This window comes from Dermacentor andersoni, chromosome 6 (genome assembly GCF_023375885.2).
Source record: "Dermacentor andersoni chromosome 6, qqDerAnde1_hic_scaffold, whole genome shotgun sequence".
NCBI lineage: Eukaryota > Metazoa > Arthropoda > Arachnida > Ixodida > Ixodidae > Dermacentor > Dermacentor andersoni.
The window spans coordinates 149,339,257-149,364,917 of NC_092819.1; the positions used below are offsets into that span (position 1 = coordinate 149,339,257).

General features: G+C 44.5%; 1 protein-coding gene across 1 annotated transcript in view; it reads right to left on the reverse strand.

Moving 5' to 3' along the window:
* The window catches only part of spg (dedicator of cytokinesis spg), a 168,197-nt gene that overhangs the window by 128,235 nt on the left and 14,301 nt on the right, over nucleotides 1-25,661 (reverse strand). The window contains exons 5-9 of the mRNA XM_050172253.3: nucleotides 25,126-25,222; nucleotides 22,561-22,955; nucleotides 16,752-16,824; nucleotides 8,936-8,993; nucleotides 1,876-2,008 (exon numbers count right to left, since the gene is read on the reverse strand). Of these exons, the coding sequence (XP_050028210.1) occupies nucleotides 1,876-2,008; nucleotides 8,936-8,993; nucleotides 16,752-16,824; nucleotides 22,561-22,955; nucleotides 25,126-25,222 (756 nt within the window). The remainder of the gene's footprint in view (nucleotides 1-1,875; nucleotides 2,009-8,935; nucleotides 8,994-16,751; nucleotides 16,825-22,560; nucleotides 22,956-25,125; nucleotides 25,223-25,661) is intronic.

The following is a 25,661-nucleotide window of genomic DNA, read 5'->3' on the forward strand; positions in this document are numbered from 1 at the left end:
GCTGAGTGAGCTGTTCACCATATTGGGCTCGCATCTCAACCTGGAAAGGACCTGGGACCTGCTGATGCCCTGAGCTGCCGGCCCTGCCAGAGGTGCCTGCTGCTGTTCCAGAATCTACTGAAGTGTTTTCATGCTGGAGCACGCGTCCCCGGAGGTACTCTCCAGATCTGCGGGATCACAAGCGACCAGCCGGGACACAGTCTTGTCTCAGGTGGTCAAGGCAGTGTCCCGTGGGGAGTAGTTGGTTCAGCAGGCCTGTAGCCAGAAGGTAACTGAGCTGAGCCTGCAGCAGGACTGCTTACTATGGGGTTCCAGGGTGGTAATCCTACAAAGTCTCCGGTCCAGGGTCCTGCAGTTGCTGCATGCGGGTCACCCTGGCGTGGAAAAGACCAAGATGGTGGCCCGGGTCCCCTGTTTGGTGGCCTGGCCTAGACCAGGACATTGCTCACATGATGCAGAACTGCCAAGTCTGCCAGGAGCATCAGCGGGCCTAGTGTCATGTGGAAATTACCCCCTGGTTGTTCCAACAGAGACCTTGGTCCCGCCTGCATGTGGATTTTGGTGGGTCCTTCAAGGGCCATTACTTCCTGGTGGTGGTGGATGCCTTTCTGAAGTGGGTGGAGGTTCTACCTGTCACTGCTCCATCAGCAGGCATGACCATTGCAGCGCTGCAACAGGTCTTCGCCACCTAGGGATTGCCGGACGTCATCGTGTCTGACAATGGTCCTGCTTTCACAAGCAGAGAGTACCTGGCCTGGCTGACGAACAGAATCCACCGTATGACAGTTCTGCCGTGCCACTCTGCTTCAAATGGCGCAGACGAGTGGGTGGTGCAGACCATCAAGGACAAGCTCAAGAAGAGCCAGTCTGGGAATTTCCGGACGCAGGTTGCCCAAGTACTGTTTCAGTACTGGACCACGCCCCACAATGTCACTGGCCGTGCCCCCTGTGAGCTCCTGCTGTGTTGGATGGTTGGATGGTCAAGACACCCTTGGACATCTTGCATGCGGACCCCCGATCCACAGCGCTCCTGAAGCAGCTGAAGCAGAAGCTGGCTGCTGACCGAGGGTGCCATCCCGGGACTTTGCCAGAGTCAGGAGCTCTAGTCTTCACCAGGAACTTCCGTCCTGGCCCACCCTGGTCCACCGGACAGGTGTTGTCTCCTCACCTCGGGACCTGGCTAGCACCCTAAAATGCCACTTCAGAAGTCCAGCTTGCAGGAAGACCAATGGCAACACCAGTCACTTCCAGCAAAGCACCACCACCTTGGAGGCGGCAAGCGTTTCCAGTGGCGCAGCACCCGTTGGGCCCGTGTCAAGTCCGGCACCACTCTCAAGGCCGGCCATTGCGGATTCTCCAGACAGAGCGAGGCTGCTTAAAGCAGCACCCGTCGTTGTCACACCCAGGCAGTCAACACTGGTGCCCAGGTGGAGTACTCGACCGCGAAGGCCGCCGGACCGTTACTCGCCTGGGTAGCAGGCACCATCGACTCGGCTGGGACAGCGGCACAGCCTTATACATTGAGCCTGGATGTATTTTGTTTGCATCGACCAAACAAAATGGGGGGTAAGGGGTGTAACGAGCATGTGACGGCCCCCTGCGCATAATCTTCGTTAGCCCGCCAGGCTCGGTAGGCAACATTGGTCACAGCACCAAATAAACATAGACGAGCACAGCCGCTCAGCCGTGAATCATCGTTCATCACACAGCACCACGCATCGTTCAGCACCATGCTGCGAAGCGTCTGTCTAACGGAGGGTGCCTCGAGCACTCCCTCATTCACGAACCCAGGCGAATCGAGCACAAACCTTTGACCTATGTCACAAGGCAATCTTTATGAGAAAAAACGAGCTTTCTTCAAGAGAAGGCACTCACGTGACTAGGCGAACAGCATGCTCAGTCTCGCCACCCATGTCCCATGGCAGGGTTGCCAGGTCAATGACACCACAGGCTAACGGCCGCCGATAGCTCTCGTGGTCGCCAGATCCCTTGTCACCCAACAGCCGACCTGCATGTCATAGGCTCAGATTTAGTGATCATAGAATAATGCACTTGACTGAGTGATTTTACTATCACTGCTTGATGAGCTACAGTGTACAGGACCTACCAATGATGGAGAATAAATCATAATTCTAACGAAAGGTGGCTTGCATAATGTTGCTTTCATAAAATGTTAGCTGAACAAGCATTAGGAAGAAACAAACAAAAAATACTCGGAAATACAATACATTTTAACAAAGTGATGCTTTGAATAAATATATATTGTTATCAAGTGTTTCCTGTATATATTACACAATGTTTACAGAGTTGAAAGATCCACTGGCACCTAGAAAAGGGACACTGACAACTGCCACAAATTACATCACAAGCGCAGGACTACGCAATAAGTGGTTTGCCTGCTTCAACAGATGTTACTAATACAGTAGAACCTTGCTCATGCATTTTAGAAAAAAAAACTCAAAAAAGTTGACAGTCACATTAGCATACACTAAAGAGGACGAAGGCGCACTAACGAGACATTCGCTATATTACTTCACACTCTCATTCAAATGCATTGTTACTTCCATTTACTTGTTTTCTACCACCAAAGGTAGAGGGTTCAAGTGCCTTAATTAACTATCTTAATTAACTATGCCTTAATTAACACCAAAGGTCACTGGTTTGACCATCATTGCTGGCATCACCAATTTTGGTACCACTGACCACACCAAAGGCCAATGGTTCAACTCCCACCAAACGTCGTGGGTTCGAGTGCCTTAATTAACTTTGCCTTATTAACACCAAAGGTCCTGGGTTAGACCATAAATGATGGCACCATCAATTCATCATCATCATCACTATCATCATCATCGCCGTGGATGGGAAAGGTGCATTTCCTACGTTAGCATCACCTTTCAAGTTATGGAAGTTCGACTGCGGCACTGCCCCTTCTGCCCCGCTGGCTCATCTGTACGGACCCTACAAAAGCACCGAGCGCACCGCCTGCTCTTCCACTTGGCAGCAAGGGCGGCAGCAGGCTTCACGTGTGCTCACGGACTCTGTGCATCTTTTACGCAGGTTGGGAATCGGTTCACTTCTTGATTTTCACTGTTTTTGCCGCTGCTGTCATTGCTGCCATTTGTATCAACTTGTGTTTTTTGGCTTAGCTATTTGTTTTAAGGATGTCGAAGGAGATCAGATTACTTTTTGATGAGCTGAAGCGTGAACTTAGGGCGGAGTTCAAGGATTTCAAAGACACAATCGAGCGAGACTTTCGCAAGGAACTAAGGGATATTAAAACTTTTTTGGCTACAGCAAACGAGTATGAACAAATTAGGAATGAAAACCAAGCCCTGAGAGCTTCAAATGACGCATTAAAGGCACAGTGCTCTGATCTCGCACGGCAGGTAAATGACCATGAGAACAGAATACTTCGGGCTGAGCAGTATTCCCGGAGGGCAAATGTCGAAATCAAAGGTATTCCGTACGAGTCCTCCGAAGACCTAGTTGAAATGGTCATAAAAATTGGAAAGAAGGTGGGCGTTCCACTTGCTGCGACTGATATCGGACGAGCACACAGAGTTCCAACGGCACACAACCCAAGCAAAAAAAATGTAGTTGTGCAGTTCGAGCAGAGACAAAGGCGGGATGCCTTTTTGAGGAGTGCGCGCGCAGTAGGCCTGAAGTGCTCTGATCTCGACATTGACTCTCGGTCAGCGGTGTTCGTAAACGAACATCTGTGCCCAGAATTGAAACGACTTCTTGGTCAAGCTACGGCACGCAAGCGCGAGACCGGTTGGAAGTATGTCTGGGTGCGCGATGGAAAAATCTTTGCGCGGCAGACTGATAACGCACCGAAGATCAAAATTGAAAACAGTGAGGATGTAAACAAAATGACCAGTTCTTCCTGAAATCGGTGCAGCGAAAGAGGCGGTTTGTGTTATGGGCACAAATATTACGGCACTGCTGCAAAAGAAAACATCGGTGACTTATTTCATGCTTATTTCCTGTTGCCAAGTAGGTCAAGTACCGCGCATGGTCATGACATTGCATCTCTGTTGGTTTATGAAATCTTTGCTTTACCATGTAAAAACAGCATTTTCGCGTATAAATTGTTCGGGAAAATTTATTTTACTTATTTCTATTTTTTTAGGATGTACCAAAGCTCGTGGTGTTGTACCTTGTTTTTGTTACAATTTTTCATTTATGCAGCCTATCTTGTTCGGGGTTGTGGAATTGATTCTACAAGGATAACTGTCGTCGCTTTTGTCGTTGCACTGTTGTTCGAACGCAAAATTGCTTTCGCAATAAACTCGCATTTTACAATGCGCGATTTCCTGTTAACCTCTCAGAAACTAAAATGAGCACTTGTAGCATTAGTCCGTCAGTGTTAAGGTATGAAAAGGTCGAGAAATGCGACTCGCCACTAACTTTTATTCATCTTAATATGCAGTCAGCGCGTGGGAAACAGGATGAATTCTGTATGTTTCTTAGTGATTTCGGTTTTTCTTTTTCTGTAATTATGTTGACAGAAACATGGTTTCGGCAAATGATGACATGCATCTAGAAGGTTATAACGGAGTTTTCCTGAACAGATCGCTTAGAAGAGGTGGAGGCGTATGTATGCTTATTAAACAAGGCATAAATTATGAACTGCTTGCTGACCTATCTTCATGTACGTCGGATATTGAGGTAATATGTTTGAAATGCGGAAAGTTTCTTTTCGCTGTCGTGTACCGTCCACCCGACGGCAATTTAGATGGGTTTTTTCAGCACCTAGACGCGATATTTTCTTATGTTAATATACATCAGTACAATTTAGTTCTAGGTGGGGATCTAAACATTGACATGCTTTCTAATACATCAAAACAAGCGGAATTTTCCATACTTCTTAATTCGTATTTGTTGTCAAATGTGGTACTGGAACCAACTCGTATTTCAGCAACCAGCGCCACGTTACTGGACCTTTTTATTACAAATTTACCACGTGAAAGCCTCTTTTCTGGGACAATTAACATTACACTTAGTGATCATTTGCCGATATATCTTGTTATTGATAAGTGCCACATTGAATCAAAGCCAACCTATAAATTTCGGTGCCAGAACATAACTGAAAACTCTCTTTCGCAGTTTCGAGATGAAATCTCCAGAACTAGTTGGGAAACAGTGCTCTCGTGCTCATCAGCAAACGCCGCATATGACAATTTTATGGAGAAAATTTCCCGTATCTACAAGCGATATTTTCCCTATAAAGAAATAAAGAAGTCAAAACGTTCACGGAAACCATGGGTCACAAAGAAGCTGTTAAAAATGATTAATAAGAAAAATGGCATGTATCAACTATTCCTGAAAAATCGCGATCCAGACACATTGGATTTGTTTAGGAAGTATAGAAATAATTTAACTAAACTTATGAAAATAGCGAAGTGCAATTATTATTCTTGCATGTTCGAGTGTGTTGCAGGGGTTAAGGAGATGTGGAGCAAATTAAATTCAATTACCACATTACATAAAGCTAATTTTACTGTAGAAGAGATAACTGAAGGGGATCGAACATACAGGGGCAAAGCATTGGCTGAGAAATTTAATAATCACCTTACTTCGTCGGTAGACAGCGTCAGTAACACCACTGCACTACATTACATGTCCGCCCCACAAGTAGCTTCGTCGGTTTATCTTTCTCCAGCAGATGAATATGAGGTTATGTGCATTTTCAATAAACTCAAGAAAAGTAAATCGGAAGATATTGACGGTTTGAAGAACGCTCCAATCTGTTTCGTTATAGATATATTAGTCGTCCCTTTAACATACATTTATAACCTCATTTTAGGCACAGGTATTTTCTAACAACGTATGAAGCATGCAAAAGTTACAGTACTGTTTAAGGGGGGAGACAAAAACGATTTAAAAAACTATAGGCCCATATCCGTTCTACCATTGTTTTCAAAGCCCATAGAAAAACTAATATTCTTGAGATTATCGAATTTCTTTACAAAACACTCGGTAATTACGCCGGCTCAGTACGGTTTTAGGTCAGGGCTGTCGACAGAGGTAGCATTGCTACGACAAAAGGAAATTATATTAGGTACTAAAGAGGACAGGAAACTTACACTAGGTATATTTGCTGACTTCTCTAAAGCCTTTGACCGGATCAATCACAATACCCTTTTACAAAAATTACCCTATTACGGCATCCGAGGCACTGCACTGAATTTAATTGCCAGTTATTTGAGCAATAGGCTACAGTGTGTAAGTATAAACACAGAACAATCGTCGTTGCAAAAAGTTGCTCAAGGTGTACCTCAAGGTAGTATATTGGGGCCACTACTTTTCATTACTTATATCAACGACATTACAAACATAAACCAGACAATCCAATATGTCATATATGCGGATGACACTTCTTTGTTTTTCACAGGTGTAGACGTAAATGACATTATTTCAGCAGCAAACGCGACACTAGGTGACTTGTATGCATGGTCGACCGTAAACTCCCTACAAATCAACTGCTTAAAAACCAAAGCTGTTCTGTTTCGATCGAAGGGAACAACGTACACAGCTACTTCAAAGCTATACCTGAACGGTTCCGCGATTGATTTTTCTTCGACAGCTAAAGCATTGGGAATAATTTTTCACGAACATATGTTGTGGGATTCCCATAGTGAAATTGTAAGAAAAAAGCTAAGTAAGGCACTAGGCATGCTTAGGAGATGCCAATCATTTCTGCCAACTACTCAGATGTTAACTATCTATAACATGCTTTTTTGTTCACAGCTACGCTATGGTCTTTTGGTGTGGGGCACTGGCACCCTGCAATCTAAGCAAAAATTACTCACACTTCAAAAAAATGCATTACGTTGTATAGCGAATGCCGAATATAATGCACATACCTCGTCTTTATTCAACAAATTCAAAATATTAAGATTTGATAACATGTATGAATATTGTTTATTAGTGTCCTTGAAAGGTGAATTTAACAAAGGAAAAAATAATCTTACCTCCATAGCATGCTTAGAGCGCAGCACCTCGTCTCGACCTACTAGACAGAGCGATTATTGGAAGGTTCCTCGATGCCGAACAAACTATGGTCTCCAAATGCTGAAATATTCACTCCCCCACATACTAAACAAGTTCAATTTTTCATTAGAGCGATTACGCCTTCTTTCACGACAGGATATGTCCAATCTTTTTTACTGACATGATGTACTTCTTGATGTCCTTTCTTGGAGCAAAAAATGCGGCATGAGATGCTGCATTTTTACGATTTTTTTTTTGTCTTCTCGAGGAGTACAAATTTTTATGCGTTTTTCGTTTTTGTATAACTATATTTCCTTATTGTACCAATTTCACTATGCATTTATGTGCCTATTTAATTGTTTCCATGACTGCGAATGCTGTCACTTTTCTGCCTTGTATTGCTGGGATGTGGGGCCAGTCAAGCTGCGTTTATGTCGCAGCTTTTTTCCCGCATTCCACACCACACATTGTATCTTTGCCTCATGTATGAATATGTACGCATTGAATCACTGTGGTGAAATAAACTCCAACTCCAACTCCAATTTTGGTACCATTGAATTTTGGCCCCGCCAAAGGTCAAGGGTTTGACTTTCACCAAAGGTCATTGGTTCAAGTACCTTAATTAACTCTATCTTAATTAACTGTGCATCAATTAACTTTGCCTTAACACCAAAAATCTTAGGCTCGACTCCCATCAATTTTGGTGTCACTAAGTTTTGGTGCCATAACACCGAACATCATATTTTCTGACCCATGAGCCACTTGAGGCTTTCGCCTTAAATTGTACTAACCAGAAAAATGTATGATCCCAATAAACTAAAAAATTTGACTCGACTGTAGTTGACATCTGTGTAAGGTGACGCATTGCACAAATTGTGGCACGAATTGCGACACGAGGCACAAGACACTGGCATGCGTTAAGCTGGTCGGGCTTCAGTGGCCCGAGACATGTTTTGTTATTTTCTATTGCACAGTGTTAAGACTGACGGGAATCCTAAACGAAATCAAACTGATGGGCGATGCAGGATGTCACAGGAGTGAAACATGATGCTCACATCACACTGCCTGGAGCAGGGAGCGGCAGCGCATTTGGGTTATTACCTATTAAAAGCGTGCAGTAGACTTACAACGGCACTACGCCCAACAGCCTGTAAAACAGATAGGTGAAGATGCTTATCACAACAGCGCTGGCGGCAATAGCTGTGAATGTGGCATGCAACGACTCAGGAGGAGATTTGCTGGCACCAGAATAGGAAATTGAGTGCACGCCGGTGTTTTCAAATTAGACGGGTAGGCAAGTATTGCAGTGAAGCTGCAGTGGCAGGTGGCTGCAGTTCTCTATTGCGCACACCTCGCATATTTTGGGAAACGTATCATACGATCAATTTCTGGCAATGGGCATTGGTGTCGAAAGAGCGTGTTGTCAAAAGAGTTGGTGTCGAGAGAGCGTCAGCCAACTTTGCGTGGCTGACGTGTTGGTTCTTTATTCTATAGTGGAACCACAATGTGGATTAAGTGGCCAGTGGCTTGAGCGGCAGGTCTGGAGGTTCCGATGCGGGGTGAAGTTTCGGTTTGCAAATGCTACACATGTATTCTCACTGCAAAGATAAGTTATCATATGCTTGTTCCAAATCATTAACATCTTAATTTTCAATTTTTGCGGTTTCGAAAATGTCTCCACGAAATTTACCCCGCATAATGAAACCGCACTCCAGCATTGCTTCTGTATACTGGCAAAAAAAGTGTGTTCATTGCGCAGGTATATGTGGTACTTTTACCTTTTACCCAATGACCCGCATGGGGCCCTGCAAGGTATTTCAAATTAATTAAATAATTGATTCCGTACTATAAACAATCGCCATACTTTGCTTCATGTTCATTCAAAAATAGAAGCAACAGAAGTATACACAATTGTAAAAAGAGGCAAGGGAAAAACAACCTGTGCGGATGACTCGCACCACCAGGTGAAGTTGCTGCCCTTCGGGCCGGTAGACATCCTGTACAAGAACATAAAGAACGTTGTGAGCTGGATGAATACTAATACACTTGGCAGAGTGTAGTGCACATGCACTGAGGAATTATTACTTCAAGACATATATTGTTAATTTTGCACTTTTTACCTCTGTTTTGTTAGCACTCACTTTTCATAGCAAGGTCACATGTTATGGTCACATCCTTGTGCAAATAGCAGTGGCAATAGAAAGATTGCTCCATGGGTAACACAGCCAATTTAAAAATGCAGTTCAACAAAAAATTGTGGGGTATAACGTGGCATGTTTGCAACCGCATGCCCACGTGCCTCCATGAGGCGTACCACATGCCTGCTACAACATTTCAGGATAGACTGATGGCTGATCTGATACCACAGCGCCCGAGTGAGACCCAGGACTTGCCCATATCTCGCAGGAAATGGATGTTCTGTGTTGGGCATTACTACGACGCCCGCACGCATTGAAGCATGCTGAACAGTGCTATTCTAAATTAGTATGAATGCATTACACATGCTTACTTGGAGTAACAATAAAAAAAATGTTGATGTAATCGAAAGAGCCCTCTCCTTCCTTTAGTGTAATGTATTATAGCTCACATTGTACTGGTGGTTGTGCTATATTCTTGCAGATGCAGTACCTCGACAACAGTGAATTGATCACATGTCTCACACCGAAGAAAAACAACAGAAGGAGCTTGCTGCACGAGCTGTGCTTCAGGAGTCCTGCTTGTATGTGGCACAAAACATAGGAAAAAGAAAAGAATGTTTTTGCAGTCCTTTTCCGAGCAATGGCTATAGCAAACAGTACAGCACCACTTCCTTTTGGTTGGGTGCAAGTGCAGCTTTTGTCTTGCACATTTGTTGCTTTTAAAGCGCCACCTCCAACCTTGAGCTTATTATTTGACAGCCAAAGCAATGAGTGACGGCTAGGACAAGGTCAAATGCCTCTGAATTTACAAGCATTTGCTGATGGTTGACACAGCTTGGCGAGAAGAGACAGCTAATGGTGATTGCTAATTCCTAAATTTTCCAAGTTAATATGAGTCAAATACACAATCTTTGAGTGCAATGGCTTACTACTCTATTTATTGGTGACAACATAACTGCGATGGTCAAACATGTCACAATAACCAAACTTGCTAATAAATGCATGTGCAAGTGCATTATTCGATATTCAAAGCTAAGTATTCGTATTCAATGCATATTTGAATATTTGGATATTCACACGCCCTACTAGCAATCTGTCATGGAAACTGGAAACATCACGTTGAATACAATAAACGCTCGTTAACTCGAAGCTGTAAAAACTAAAAATTTTTTTAGATAAGCGGGACATTGAGATAAGCAAGAACACAAAAATATAAGTGCTCTGGCCCTGCATAGACCACATGGAGCATTTCCAAAATATCGCTAGTAATATTTTTGGTCACTTTCGTGGGCATTGGCACCATGGACATTGGCTCTACAGGCAATGGTGTTGCTGGCACGAAAATATAATATTTTTTTTTTCCTGACCACGGCCAGGAAAAAAAAAATTCCACTTAACTGATATTTCGAGATATCAGAGTTCGAGTTAACAAGGGTTTACTGAACATGCTATTTTAAGCTGACCATACTCTAGGATGCTTAAAAAAATGTTTTCCTCATGCTGTCTTCATTAAGATTGGTCCTGCACAGCACTTACATACGTCCTCAGATTACCGTATTTGCTCGACTCTAATGTGCACTTTTTTAGGTAAACCGGGTCCAAAGATTGTGTGCACATTGGAGTCAAGTGCGACCCTAAATCTGCGTTACCACATTGCCATCAGCATTTAGAAATGGCCGCCTCGTATGCGCTTTCAGCCTAGCTGCCGTAGCTTCCTCCATGTGCTATAGCACGTGTGCTCAGGCAATGCCTCCTTTGGCTTAGGTTAGTGCACTGTCCGTCATCCCGGTCTTCCCATTTTCTGTATCAGCACGGAAGTGCCGACTGCAAGGACATGCGGAGTTCATCACGATGCCGCAATTAACCTTTTGAGGGTCGATTTTTTTCGCTAGATGCGACCGCCTAGGGTCAATTTGTTTTATTGCAGATTGCAATTCTTCTTAAGGAGTTATTTCGAAAGAAATTTACCATAATTTTTCTAGGGTGACCGTAAAGTGGGAAAAAATATTTTGCGTTGGTATGTATGTACTCTTCATTCATGAACAACAACAATAAAAAAGGAAATAAACGTATAAGAATTGAAAATATTATGCATTGTTATAGTTCAAGGCTTTGAAAATGTGCACACAAGAATATTTCGCAAGACTCAAATGTTCCTGCTCTTACACTAATATGTACATCCATAGCGTAGTCGAATTGCGTAGGTGCCTGCACTTAAAGAAAACTGTGTGGTTGTGTGCCTGTCAAAAAAGTAAAACGTGTGACAAACTTCCGCTAATCTTCACCTTATCGCCAACCAGAGGCAATTAGTTGCGAGTCTAAAAAAAAAAAAAAAAAAAAAAAAGCAACGGAAACGCATGCACGGTGGAATCCTTCCTATGCGCACCCCTATGAGCACTAAACGAGCAAGAAACAAGTGGTCGCTCTTTGAGCGACCACTTGTGTGCAGTAACGAGATAGCCATCAGTTTTTCAAGTGCTAGAAGCCGAAACCGCCCGCGGAACAAAACCCAAGTCGCCGCGCACACACCAATGGGCAAGCGGTTCTGTATAGACGTGCGGGAGCGAACTAGCGCTAAAACAAACCACGCAACAAAAACCGAGTGAGGGAGGTGCACGAAAAGATTCCCTGTATTCCCACATAGTGGCAGCACATGACATAAAAGAAAAAGTTCGGAAATGGACGCGCTTTTTAAATATATAGATGGCGCCGTAAATATACGGCATCGACCATTTTGGAGGTCGTTCGTGGCACCGTATATTTACGTTATTGACCCTCAAAGGGTTAAAAGGAAAGCGATCACATGTGCAGAGACTGACCGAAAGTGGGCCGCATCCTGGGCGTTCAAAGTTCCCGAAACTTGCGTGTGGGACTGGCGCAAACAGGAGAGGCGTTCTACACCAGCGGTTACTACGTACAGTGCGGCCGCACACAGCACCATATCTTGAAAGCAATCTGCGATGGAGACAGAGTCTAGGCATCTAGGCACACCGCACTGTGTTCTCATCACTTAGTTTGCATTGAAGCAAGAGGCCGCACAAAGGTCAATTCGCTCGCTCCTGCTACCACACTTCCTCACTCCAGTGTTTTGATAGAGTTTCCGCGGTCATTGACTGAGCTGTGTTCATGTTTGCTTGTACGTACTTCACACCATGCTTGTTAATTTAGTTAGTAAATGAATGTTTAGTTAGTTTAAATTTAGTTAGTAAATGAATGTTTAAAAATTTATACAGCCGATAAACTACTACACCTATTTTTCATATTGCTGTATACTAATTTGCTATCGTACTGTACTTGCTCGATTGTAACGTGCACCCGTTTCTTGCGACCAAAAAGAAAGGACAAAAAATGCCCTCAATTGTAATGCGCACCCATTTGCCATGACCTAAAGAAAGGCGCTCACCTCATTGTTTCATACAGAAATACAACTTTCTCTCATATGAAAAAAAAAAAAAAGGACTTACTCCCTATGTACTAAAGTTGCGATAACTAAAGAAAAAGTCGCAGTTTTGCCCGAAAGGTGAAGTATCGATTACGATAGCAAATTAGTAGAAAGCCATACGAAAAGTAAGGCTAGTATTTTTATCGGCTGTATAAACTTTTAAACATTCACTTACTAGTTAAATTAACAAGTATGGTGTGACGCGCGCACGAGCAAATATGAACACGTCTCACTCAATGACCGCGGAAACTATCAAAATGCTGGAGCAAGGAAGTGCGGCAGCACGAGCGAGGGAATCGACCTTTGTGCGGCCTTTCGCGAACTAAGCGACGAGAACACAGCATGGTGCACCAAGATGCGTAGACTCTTGTCTCTGTCGCAGATCACTTGCAAGATAGGGGCCACGCAGCCGCGCCGTATGTAGCAGTCGCCGGTGTAGAACACCTCTCCTGTTTGCCCCAGTCCTGCATGCAAGTTTCAGGAACTCCAAATGCCCGTGATGCGGCTCGATTTCCGTCCGTCTCCACACACGCGATCGCTTTCCTTTTAACTGCGGCATCGTCATGAACTGAGATATGAGGCGGCCATATTGAAATGCCGATGGCGATATGGTAACGCAGATTTAGGGTCGTACTCTATACGAGCGCGCATGCAATTTTTGTACCCGTTTTATCGGAAAAAAAGTACGCATTAGATTTGAGTAAATACGGTATCCATGCATCGCCTTTTGGGCGAAACTGAGACTTATTTATCGCAATATAGTGCATCAGGGCTAAATCTGTTTTTTCCATATGAGAGAAAGTTGTATTTCTGTATGAAAGAATGAGGTGCACGGTACTGTAAAGGACTTTTCTTTTTTGAGATCACGGCAAATGAGTGAGTGTAACAATCGAGGGCGCGTTAGAGCTGAGTAAATATGGTATGCGTTATCAGTTTTGGATCCACATCACTCCATATTGACTAATGCAACTGAAGCAGTACAATATCGTTCTGCTCGTTTTATATTTGTAAACTACCATCATACAGCTAGCACAACACAAATGATAACCATGCTTAACATCTCGTTACTAGCTGTTTGGCAGAAGCAAGCTTGCATTTTCCTTTTCCTTAAGGCTGCTTTCATAGTGCAGTTCTCTGGTTTCTCATGATCCATCCCTCATCATTTATGCCTGATCGTTGAGATCAACGCCATAAATACAATGTATCTTCCTGTATCCTGCAACCACTCACATGCTCAGTCATTTCTTTCCAAAACCTCTGTGCATTCAGAATGAACTACCCGCATCAATAGTGAACATACACGATTCCATTCTTTTCAAAATTGCTTCAGTTAAATGAACCTGGGCTCTAACCACGTTTTCTTTTGTTGCTCCTTTGTATAAGTGCCACCTAACAAACTACTTTTGGCACTGCAAATTGCTTTTGTATTTACTTCTCTGATGTTTTACTCTGTTGTATCTTTTTATCCTAACTTTCTAACTTCGAATTTGTTTTTAATAGTATACTGTGTTTTTTCCACTTTATTCTGTTTTTGCTCCTCCCTTCTATAATGTACTGTGTGTGCCTTGAAGGCATTATAAATAAATAAATAAATGAATGAATGAATAAATAAATAAATATATTACAACAGTCGGGGCTGCGATGAAGGCAACTCTGCATTCTCCTTTATTCTTGATCAACCAGGCAAGTAATGCCAAGTGGTATATTGAACAAAGTGTGATACTGAATGGAGTGCTTCATGTCAACAGTGTGCTAACTCAGGCTGGTTGGTACATACTTTATCAAAGGAACAGTGCTGAAGAATAGGACAAGGAAGATTACTTGCTTGCCTCGCTGAGTGTTGTTCCTTTGCAGAAGTTTTTTGTGTATTGTTATATCGAAGTGTTGCTTGATCCTGGCTTCACTATGTACCACCAGCCAAGTGCACACGTTGAAGTGAAACGCGCCGTATGCCTCGCCAGAACAACCGAGGAAAAGATACACTCACAGTACCTGGACAAGCGCATCCAGGTTGCCCAAGTGTCAAATATGTCCTTTCATAGTGTGTTTTTGGGACTCACTAGCACACTTCACTTCAACACGCACACCACAACAAGCCCCAACCTTAACCCTTCTACTAATGCACTGCCACAGAGAGCTAGGCCAACTACTTCAAACACACTACTTAGCTCCGCATGGCACAACTGCATTTTCATATACAGTCTATATTCTATATTCCATGTACCATTTTCTGACGTTATATAAAGATTTCACTGTATTAAAGTTAGACCTTTTATGCAAATAAGTACAGTTGCCGATCGATTCTTTCTACATGGAAAGGGACCACAGAATTTTCCAAACTATCGGGCAATTGGAAAGGGCGAATTTAAACAAATAAATGATTCATACTGATGAATCTGGGAGTCGGCAATGAATGATACGGTTTCATGCCATGTCGACGATATCTTCACATCAGCGGTACGAATTAAGTGTGTGGGATTCTCATCCATGCTCTCGGGACAAAGGAACGACAACACAGTAGTGCAAACAATCACAAGGGCATTTATTGCACCTTTCATAGATCAATGCCTGCTAGCTGGGCTGCTATCCACAAAACATGCCGGTGGGCGCGCGACAAATCGCGGAAGTCCGACTCACCACGACCAGATAGCGAGCGAATATGTTCGCCCCGTGCTGGACACCAACGCCTGGTCGTTCGCGCGCGCACGGTCACGTGAACGGTGGCCCGTTCCAATGAGGCTTCGTGCGATGGTCTCACAGAAGCATGGATCGGCGCACGCGCGGAGCGTCCGCACCACTCGCTGACTTCAAGCCAAAAAAGAAGAGCCTTCCTTTTCCACGCCCAAATAACCCCGCCGTGAGGCGGCGTTAGCAGCGCAACACTCGCGCCATCTCTCATACTGCGCTTCAACCAGACCGACTGCCACGAACATCACCTAGGCCACGCGGCGAAGCCGGATTGCGGAAGACGTGAGCTATGCGGAAAAAACACCATATCAGGGGACGCGTGAGAGTCCCGCATCCCTACAAGTGAAGCCAGTCACACTTTCATGAGCACTCAGGAACTCGCAGCTGATAACATCGGCTGCACTGGGACGACAATATCATGAAAAGCGCCGGCAGTGGGGAGCGAATGCTTCGTCTGCCTCTCGCTCCAACGGGTCACCAAAACTTGAGATTATGCAACCTCCAATACTGAATGCACGGAAAGACAGCCAACGTGATGCCATGCCGTCTCGGCACGCCCACTTTTTGCACACATGACAGATTACCTTTAAAGCAGGATGCGCAGTGCATACACGCTCAGCCGTGCTCACAGCCATGCAGCCACAGCCGAGACGCACGCCAGAAATTGAGACCTGCACCAAATACCCTCTACTCTGCCCCGTCGCGCGCGCTTGATCGCATTTTCATTCGCACCTAAAGCACACAGTGCGTAGAGCACGATAGGATCTCTTCACACTTGGACTTCGTAAAGAACAAGATGCAGTTCCACTGTGGCAGTCGCCCTAGTCACGCTGCATGTGATTTAAGAGGTGCGTTTGCAAGCAGCCACTTGTAATTCAACCATTTGACTATCTGCACCCGCAGAAGTTTCCATTTATTGCCTTGGCATTTTTTTGCAGTGGAAGCAAACTTTTATTATACAGAAATCGCATACAAACACACTTCGTTATACTGATGTTCTAAATACATGGTGTTCTGCGGACAAGAAGTGGTAAAAGTTAAATACTCTGTTATATTGAGAATTTCATTATATCAAAGTTTAACTGTATCGTGAACGTGCCTGCGAAAATGGCCACACTCCAGGGACTCAGATGTGCTTCCCCGAATTACCTCAAATGCCAGTTATGAGCGTTCCACTCCTTGATACATTTAATGACTCATTGTAATGCGAACCCTCCAGTATTACTGAAAAACTGAAGGAAACTCCAGTGCTACCTGCTGAACTCCTGGAAACTCGTGGACGATTCTTAGAGGATTCCCTGCAATCTGCAGACAGACAGTTCTCATTTATTTAAACATAATATGATCGATGGGTTTTGCTGCAATGCACAAAATTAGCGAGACAGTGTGAGTGGAAGAACTGAGCTTTCTCTTTCTTTTTTTTAACATTTTCTTGTGCACAATTCCATGTTAAAGCAAGGTGACCAGTGAGATCAAGGTTGGCTTACCATGAAAACAGCAGCATGGCTGGCCAGGAAGCTCGACTGGCCACACTTAGCACTCTTCACCAGGAAGTTTTCACTGCAAAAAATAAGCAAAATTGGCACCACTGCAGTGTACTTCAAGGAATGGACAAGGCAGGAGATGAGACAAGGCATTATTCTCAACTATCAGATGACAGCAGCATTTTGTCCTGTCTCCTTGTGCAGTCATGTTTGCGCCAAGATTTATTACAAGTCCCCCTCCAGGCTGCTATAGCCCCAATCAGTCCTGGGCAAAAAATTTTAAGATATTCTTTCCTTAAGTTACAGAGCTGAAAACTGATATATATATATATATATATACCTATTTATATGTGCTTATTTCGTATAAAAAGTCAATTTTCGTTTATCTCATTTGATTTTAATATTATACAAGCTTTCTTTACTTCGTTTCCCAAAAAATTTTGCAAAATAAAAAGGTAAGTTCCTCAGATCTTGCTAAACAGGGTATCAACAGCTTCCGCATAATGCAGAAAATCTACCCCGGCACGTCTACACTACAAAAAAAGAGTAGCAAGCCTTCGAAGTCCACATTCTGAAGACCGTCTCTCTGGAAGAATTCTTCAAAGCAATCTGCGATGTGGACAACGTACACAGAGTGCCGGTAGCTTGGTATGCACTGTGCTTTCAACATTTAGTTTGCATTACGGTGAGAGACAGCACAAAGGTCAATTCACTTGCTGCTGCTCCCATGCTTCTTCATTCTAACATTTTGAGAGCAAGTTTCCATGGTCATACAGCGAGATGTGTTCATGTTTACCTGTGCATGCGTGACATCATGCTTGTTAATTTAGTTAGTAAGCAAATCTTTGTAAGTTTATATAGCCAATAAAACTAATATCCTTACTTTGTATAGCGATCCACTAATTTGCTATCGCAATCAATGCTTCACCTTTTGGGTGAAATTGCTACTTTTCTTCTGATGACACTAATCTTTTTAAAAACGGGTGTTCTTTGTTTTGTAGGCATATAGCGACATTTTGTCATGGGAAACGGTATACATACCATTTTCCATGACAGTTGTCTCTTCCCACACTTGTTATGCTTCACCGCAATATTTTCGCGTATGCTTCACCGCGTAGCATTGCTGTACTGAGGCGAAGCTGATTCTTGGGAACCGGCATTATGCAGCGCGCCATGCTTTCTGAGCTTTGAAGCCAATTGCGAAGACCAGAAATGCACAGTCGGTGCCATTGCTTAGAGCAGCAAATTCTTTCAAGGAAAAATCGCATAAAACAGCAAGAAGCTTGGTAGCGAACGTAGAAGCAGCTAAACCTAGCATTGCCGCAGCGGTGGCTACGGCTGCCAGCAGATCTCCGTGCGAGAGCGCCGGTTCGAGGCGGCGAAGTAATCAAAATAGCGGCGGTGGTGGCTTTTATTAATGCCGCTTCGGACCTGCAGTCACGGCAAAAAGTTCAGAAAATTGGACAGCGAATGGTTGTTCATCCAAAATTTCAGACATTCTTATACATACACTCTGGGGGTACGTTGTGGTGTCGTGAAGCCATCCGAATTATCGGGCGTCCGGAAAGTTCATCGTTGCCTGTACACTGGCAACTCCAGCCGACGACATGGAGTCAATGACTGTTACGATTCGTCTCTGTTACTTGAGCCAGCGTTACCGCGACTTTCGTTCCCTTTCAATAAAATTACAGCTAATTTTCCCTGATAGAAGCATAAGCTCCTTGAGATTTCCCTGAGTATGTCCAGACTGAAATATTCCTGAGAATTCCCAGTTTTGCCGGTTGGTAGAAACACTGTAAATATCGTTATATGTGGGGTTTTTTCTCACAGTCCTAGTATAAGTTGACACTCTAAGTTGACGCATCTTTATAACCAGTATATTGTTATATGTGGTATCGTAAGTGGACTGCACTGTAAAAGGATTGCATGATGGTTGCTCCCACACATCTGAAGGCCTGTGTGCCACTTCATGTTACGTGCAAGATCAAGGAAGGTTATAGCCAGGTCTAGAGATTGCATAATTGTAGCCCCTCAAAAACGTTATTGAGCCATCATTCAGTATTACCTACAAGGCCAGATCTGTGGACTGCTTCTTCAAGTGATCTCCTGTGAGAATCCGTGCAACTGCTTCTTCCCCAAGTAGTGTTGTGGGAGTTAAAATCTCCACAAATGAACATTGGTCTCTGTGCATTTTCTAAAAATCGAACAAAGGATGATTTTGTGATGCATGTAGATGGCTGTAAATATACACAGATTATTGCCACAATGAGTTTCCTGAGCTGGATATTGCAGCCCACAAATTCTGGCACATCCGAGTACGAGCTGAATACTAAACAAGAAGGGATGTTGCATCGGACGTAGTTGAATCTCGATAATACGAACTTGAAGGGGCCCGAAAGTCTGTCTGGATTACAAGAAGTTCGAATGAAAAAAGGTATTGTTTTTGAAGTATTCATGCATCATAGCAAGGTGTACAAACAGTGTGAGTCATGAAATACCGCGGCACGCAAGCACACAGCGAGCGAGGACCATGAAACTGCCCACGCCGGCCAACGCTCACTTCCCAGTAATGGCAGAAAACGAAACTCCAAGGAGCAGGCTAAGCTGGTGCCGGGCCGACGCGGAGGCCGTCAAGATGAGGGAGTTATGAGAGTGTTGAGAGGGAGGGCCAGGTTAGCATAGCTGTGAAGGAGGTCGGTAGGGAAGCGGACTCGCTTTCCCACCAGCTTGCTGGATGGCTCTAATTGCCTCTGTCCCCTACTGCTACTGAAGCAGCGGAGTTGCCGAGGCTGGACTGGGCCGCTCTGCTGCTGCTTCCCTCTGCATGCTCGCGTTTTTTCCTTCATCTGCTGGCATATCGGCGCAGTGTTTACCTTCTTCAACTGGCATTCTTAACGGGAGTCATGTCTTATCAAGATGAAGTCGTTGCTGCAGATTATAATCATGTTGGTGTGCTCCCTTTTGTTGTGGCGTTGCCGCATTCAAAAGACAAGGAAAATGAGTCCTTGTATTCAGGGTCTGTCTTGTTGTACAGAATCTGATATGGCACACTGTCTCCAACAACCTGTCCATCGGGACATCTCGGTTTAGACGCGTCATTGTAAAAAGCAAGCGCGAATGAGACCAACCAAGCCAACCAAAACAAGCGCAAGCGAGAGCTGATGCGAGCAGACAATAGTGCAAAACAAACGGTTTGGCTGAATCAGAAGCAAGTACGAATAGAGCAGTTGGGTGGATTCGCATGATACCAGTTTCTTGCGCGTACATCACTGTAGGGGCCACTCTTATTGGTCTCCTCCGCTCGCGGCTCGCTTGCCGCCGCAGCGAGCCACGAAAAATTCACCCAGGACCGATTCCTCCCATGGCACATGTTTTGCCACTAGTGTGACTGAGGCATCATGGCGCGACACAGAAACGACGACCTTGCCATTTGAGAGAGAATAAATTTCCGCCACATTTTTTTTTTTTTCTCTCACTGTGTTGAGGGGTTTCCCCTAAGCCTTTCCTCTATGGACGTCCGCATGCCAAGTTTCATCCTAGACGCCAGCGCTCGTTTCTCCCCAGGTGGAACGATTTCACCTCCAACGGGTGTAGATTTCCGCCACCGCTTCCTTTCACGGTCACGCCAGCGTTCAGTACGTGCTGCGCGCCAAACGTCTCTTGTTTGCGATGGCGCCTCTTCCGATGACCAGAAATTATTATTGGGTTGTTAACTGTCATGACAGCAATGTAAACACAAAAGGGTTGATGCCACCAGTGAAATTCTGCCGATTCACAAGAAAATGGCACGAAAAAAGCAGACAGACATGGATTACTGCAGTGCACCGAACGAAGTAAACAACTGGCAAATGAAGCGAGCTCGTTGATTGATCACTCCTGAGTGTATGACGGTTTTTATATGTAACCCACATGAATTTCATGATTACTCGGTATATAATCCTTTTATTCATATAAAAGCTTTCAGTTGTTTCAGCAGCGCTTGTCCCGTCTTCTTCCTCGTTTTCGTTTGTGTGTGCGCTGCCCAAGAATGGAAACCCCTTCTGTTGCATGTGCTAGCAGTGGCCGAAGTTCACGCATGCCGAGCAAGTGAATATGTGCACGATGCGTTGAACATGACCGGAGTTCATTCCTGCATCACCACTGCACCGATCGATCGAGTTACTGGACGATACATGCCCGCGTCTTGGTTGCACCGGCATTGCTGAAGCAGAAATGATTACTAATACTTTCAACTTCGTCTCTTGAGCACAGTTAAAAAATGGCCAAGCTATTTACACTGCTGCCTCTATTCTATATTGTAGGGGATGTACTAGTTAAAGCTGCGTGTGCATGTCATCCTTGTGCTATGCGGCGATATATTTCATTTATTTCCGCACAGTGGCCATGGAAGTCCGTAGTCGCCATCAGAGACAACACAGATTTGTAGCAAACATTTTGTGGGAAACCGCAAAAATGACTTTAACTAACACACATCGTATATGCCAACAATTTTTCTGGCGGCACATACGATGTCGTTTCCAATTACCTGCTCAGCGTCACTTACATGGCTAAGCAGACTCTGTCCTTTCGCCACATTGCAGCCATAAAAATAATCGTCAAGGGGACCCATCTTCTTAAAGGCAAATAGAAGTGTGTACGTCGTCCTTCGAATAAAACTTCCACGCACACGCACGTAGGCACACACCACACGCAGTACGAAACGTGCCCAAACACGCACAGTGCAAGAGGCAATCAAGGCAGTGCAAATGAGATATGGGAGAGGTGTACCACCTGCTAGTTGAATTTTGCCCTGTATGCGGCACTCTCACGCCAGCACAGCAGTGTCGCTCGCGGTGCCGTTCTTGTCTATGGCAGGAACAGAGCAATGCTGGTCATAGGCTCCACCACGCGATTTGGCACACTGATGGAAGCATTGTCACTATGAGCAGTGCGGTATGTTCAGATTACCCGTCTCAAATACTTGTGCGTTCGAATTACCGGGTGTTTTCACTCACTAGAATACAGTCGAACCCAGATTTATCGAACCCACATATTTCGAATTATTGGCTATATCGAACACACAGATTACCCCCTTGAAAATACTATGTAAAAGTACAGGACAATTGCGTAGTATATCGAAATCCATTTTCGTCGGACATTCGATATATCGAACGCCGCGCTGCGCCCCTGGAAGGTGCGCTTTTCCCAAAGACATTCGTGCCCGGTCCTCAGGGGAAAACATTTCCGCAGTCAGTCAGCAGGCTCCTCCTCTGCACATGCGCGGCCGTCGCCTAGCGACGGAGACGCAGAGCCTTTCCCCCATTCTTGCACCCCACCGGCGCGAGCTCTTTTATGTCATTAAAGGGGGCAAGACATGTTGGAATAAGAATCTTGAATTTGCTGTTCAAAAGCTTAGGCAAAAAAAAGTATGGCAGGCTATTTTATGATGAAGCTCTAAGGTAGAAACATTATTTCTGCCACTAAGCTGTGAAGGAGAGTCAAACCTTTTGTATTTCCAAAAGACAAATCTAACTGCCTTTCTTTGTACCATTTTTAACCTAGCCATTTGGTTTCCTGATTGATTGACTGGAATTGGATTCAGCATGCTAAAGCAACGTAGGGGCCATGAGAGAGTACCATCACTGGAAGACCCGGCATTTCATTTAGACTATTTCAAGTTTACATCCACCAAGAGCTCAGAGTATTTTTGTAGTTTGCCCCATCGAAATGAAGCCATGGAATCTACGAATTGAACTCACGGCCTCACGCTAGGCAGCAGAACCCCTCAGCCATTGAGGCACCACGAAGGATAGATTGCAGGTGAGCTGCTTACCTGGAGAACTGTCCTGCCTGGGCATCATACAGGGCAAAGTGGAGCTCCAGGCTACTAGTGCTTGCATGGCGCAGGGACAGCCGTAGGTGTGGACCCGCGTGGGTTGGCTGCTGCTGCAGGAGTCGTGACTCTGCCTCCGCTGCAGCACTTGATACGTGCACCCGAAACAGCTCGACAGGCCCCAGCTGGTCAGGATCGGCCACAGCACCATCCTCGGTTCGGGGCACCAAGGACAGACCCAGGAGCCGGTTGCCCCAGTCAATGCGTGCTGCAGCACGGAGGCACAGGGCCCGCTCCTGGTCCTGGGTCAGTGCGGCCGACAGCAGCTGCCTCCGCCACTCAACCAGGTCAGACATGGCCTGCCGCAGGGCCGTGAACCGCTCCACATCCCGCTCCTGCATGAAACATCACCCCACCCTCGTTGTCAACAGTCCTGCTGTTGGTGAAGGTATACAAGCATGTGCGAGGACTGGCCACGTCACTAACTGGTCAGAGCACTGGTGGGCATGTTTCAAACAACAAGCGACAGTAACCCAAGAACAGCAAGGTTACTAGATTAAATGGCTTCAATCTGCACAAACTCAGCTCGTCCATGTCAGTAACCGTGCTGAAGATGTGCTAACCAGAAGAGCAATAAATATTGGCTGCCAAAGAAGCAAACATGTAATTAAATTGCTGAGAACACTAATACAACACAGCTACAGTTACCAAGCAATGCCAATGTGCTCGACCATTCCAAGTCGTCTATTCCGTCAACCTGACTTCACCTATGCAATGAAAACAGGTGCCTTCAATAGAAATTAAAGAAAGAATGCAGAAAAATGAAAAAAAAAATGAAAGAAAAGACTAAGAAAAGGTCATGGACTTCTCGCACAACTTTGCAAAGGAAATGTGCAAGTTTCATTTTGCAAGACTCCTTCCACAACCGTCCTTTCAACAATTCCTTTAGGTGTTCTTCCAACTGTTCATCTAATGACCCTTTCAATAAATGTTGGCAATTCCAATTCACAGTTGCTGACATTTCTAGATACCATTTTTCTTTCTGTTTAGCATACAGTGGCAAAGACACTGAGACAACCATAAACACCACAGCCCTCTTTTCTTTTTTTTCCTTACTTAAGAAAAAAGAATGAAGACCAATACGATCTGCACGTCATGTCTCTCTTTGTTTATTGTTTTCATGTTCTTGGTTTTAACAATGCCATGCCAACATCCCAAGTATGCACTCTTGTAGTTTTGGCAGTAGAGCAGCTTGCATGGGTACATGCAGTTTATGCGTAACGTATCACAGCCAATCCAAATAAATTGGTTAAAAAGTGTTCTTAACTGCATCCAAAGATAATAGGTTGCAGCCAATGACTGGCTTTATCTCCTAGCTAACGCTTATCACATCTGTGGTAGACATCAATTGCACCGTGCCTTCGGTTGGTACACCTTTGAAACAGCATGTAAATGAGCTTGTTACCACACACGGCTGTGCATATCCGTTTGTGCATATAAGTTGGGTGAGTTGGTATGGTGTCATCTTGTACAGTACAAGAAAAACAAGATGGCAACATAGAGAGAAACAAAGCACAGTGCTGACTGAACTGATGGCTCTATGTGAAAGGTATAGCACATAGACAAGTTTTTCATAAGAGCAATAGAACAAAAGGAACACATCGTCAGGATCACACAAGGTTAGAACAGAAGAAAGGGGGTTAACCAAGGAGCCCAATATTTATTAGTCATATCATATGAAGCCAACAAACATTGACACCAAGGACAACATAGGGGAAATTACTTGTGCTTAATAAATGAAATAAACAATAAATTAATGGAAATGAAAGTGGATGAAAAAACAACTTGCCGCAAGTCGGGAACGATCCCACATCCTTCGCATTTCGCATGCGATGCTCTACCAATTCAGCTACCGCGGCGCCGTTTCCCCATACACTTTATTGGGTATTTATGTTTCCTAGTAGAACCCTCGGAGTGTTAGCCAGTGCCACCACTGAAAGACCTTGGGGGCGGATGTGGAACATCCTTTCTGCCGCAGGCATCACGAGAATGTGATCTTTTTGGGTTGGATGCGGAGGTTGTGGGATCGTTCCCCACCTGCGGGAAGTTGTTCTTTCATCCCCTTTCGTTTCCATTAATTTATCGTTTCTTTATTTCATTTATTAAGCAGAAGTAATTTTCCCTATATTGTCCTTGGTGTCAGTGTTTGTTGGCTTTTTATGAAAAGGTAAGAACAGACACAGATATCAACAGCTAATATTGGAACAGCATGTGTGCTTAACAAATAAAAGAATGTCTTTTCTGACACTGCTATGTATGCTTGGCTGACACATGCATCTTGCGTTCTTTCTCAACGCAGAAAGCTTTCGTCTGTATGTTTCTTGAGTTCCTAACCACACATTTGTTTTTGTGGTGTTCTCATGAAGAAGTGCCATACATACTGTTCTTTCCAAATTAAACTTTTCATTCAGAGTTGGTGCTGTGTTGTGTTTCTGTGTATGGAGTCATCCATCTATGCTTGCTTGTAGTTGAACAATGAGAAGTAAACATGTCTTTATCTCTCACCAAGTACAGCTTCTTCCACAGTGGGTGCCATTCGCGCAGCACACTGGCCACCTCGCGTGCCGTGGCTCCTTCTGCCGGTTCCACTGTCTCATACGGCCTGCAAGCAACATCAATAACAGCTCATGTGCTTGCATAAATTTGACCTCTCCCAGCTATCTCAAATTCTTGTGGTGCAGGTGTAACATGGTGCCAGCTGACCCCATCTTATGCCTGCAAATTTCCCAATTTCATCACACCATTCAGTTCTCTGCTGTTCTCAAATGCACTTCCCTTTCCTTGGCGGACCACACCTCGCCCTCTAGCAGCTTAAAGTTATTGCTCAGCACTAGACGTGCCTGCATTGTCTGGAACTTACTTGAATGTTATAGTTGATTCTGTCTGTTGTATTTGTTCTCACCAGACCTTGTTTAATCAGAGTGTACGCATGAAGCGAATAGTGTTGTACTTTCTGGAAGGTACACAACACCAGCAAGTAAGCTAGAACCTTCGACGAGTTATCTATATATAACCGACGTGCTTGATCCGCAAATCAGATT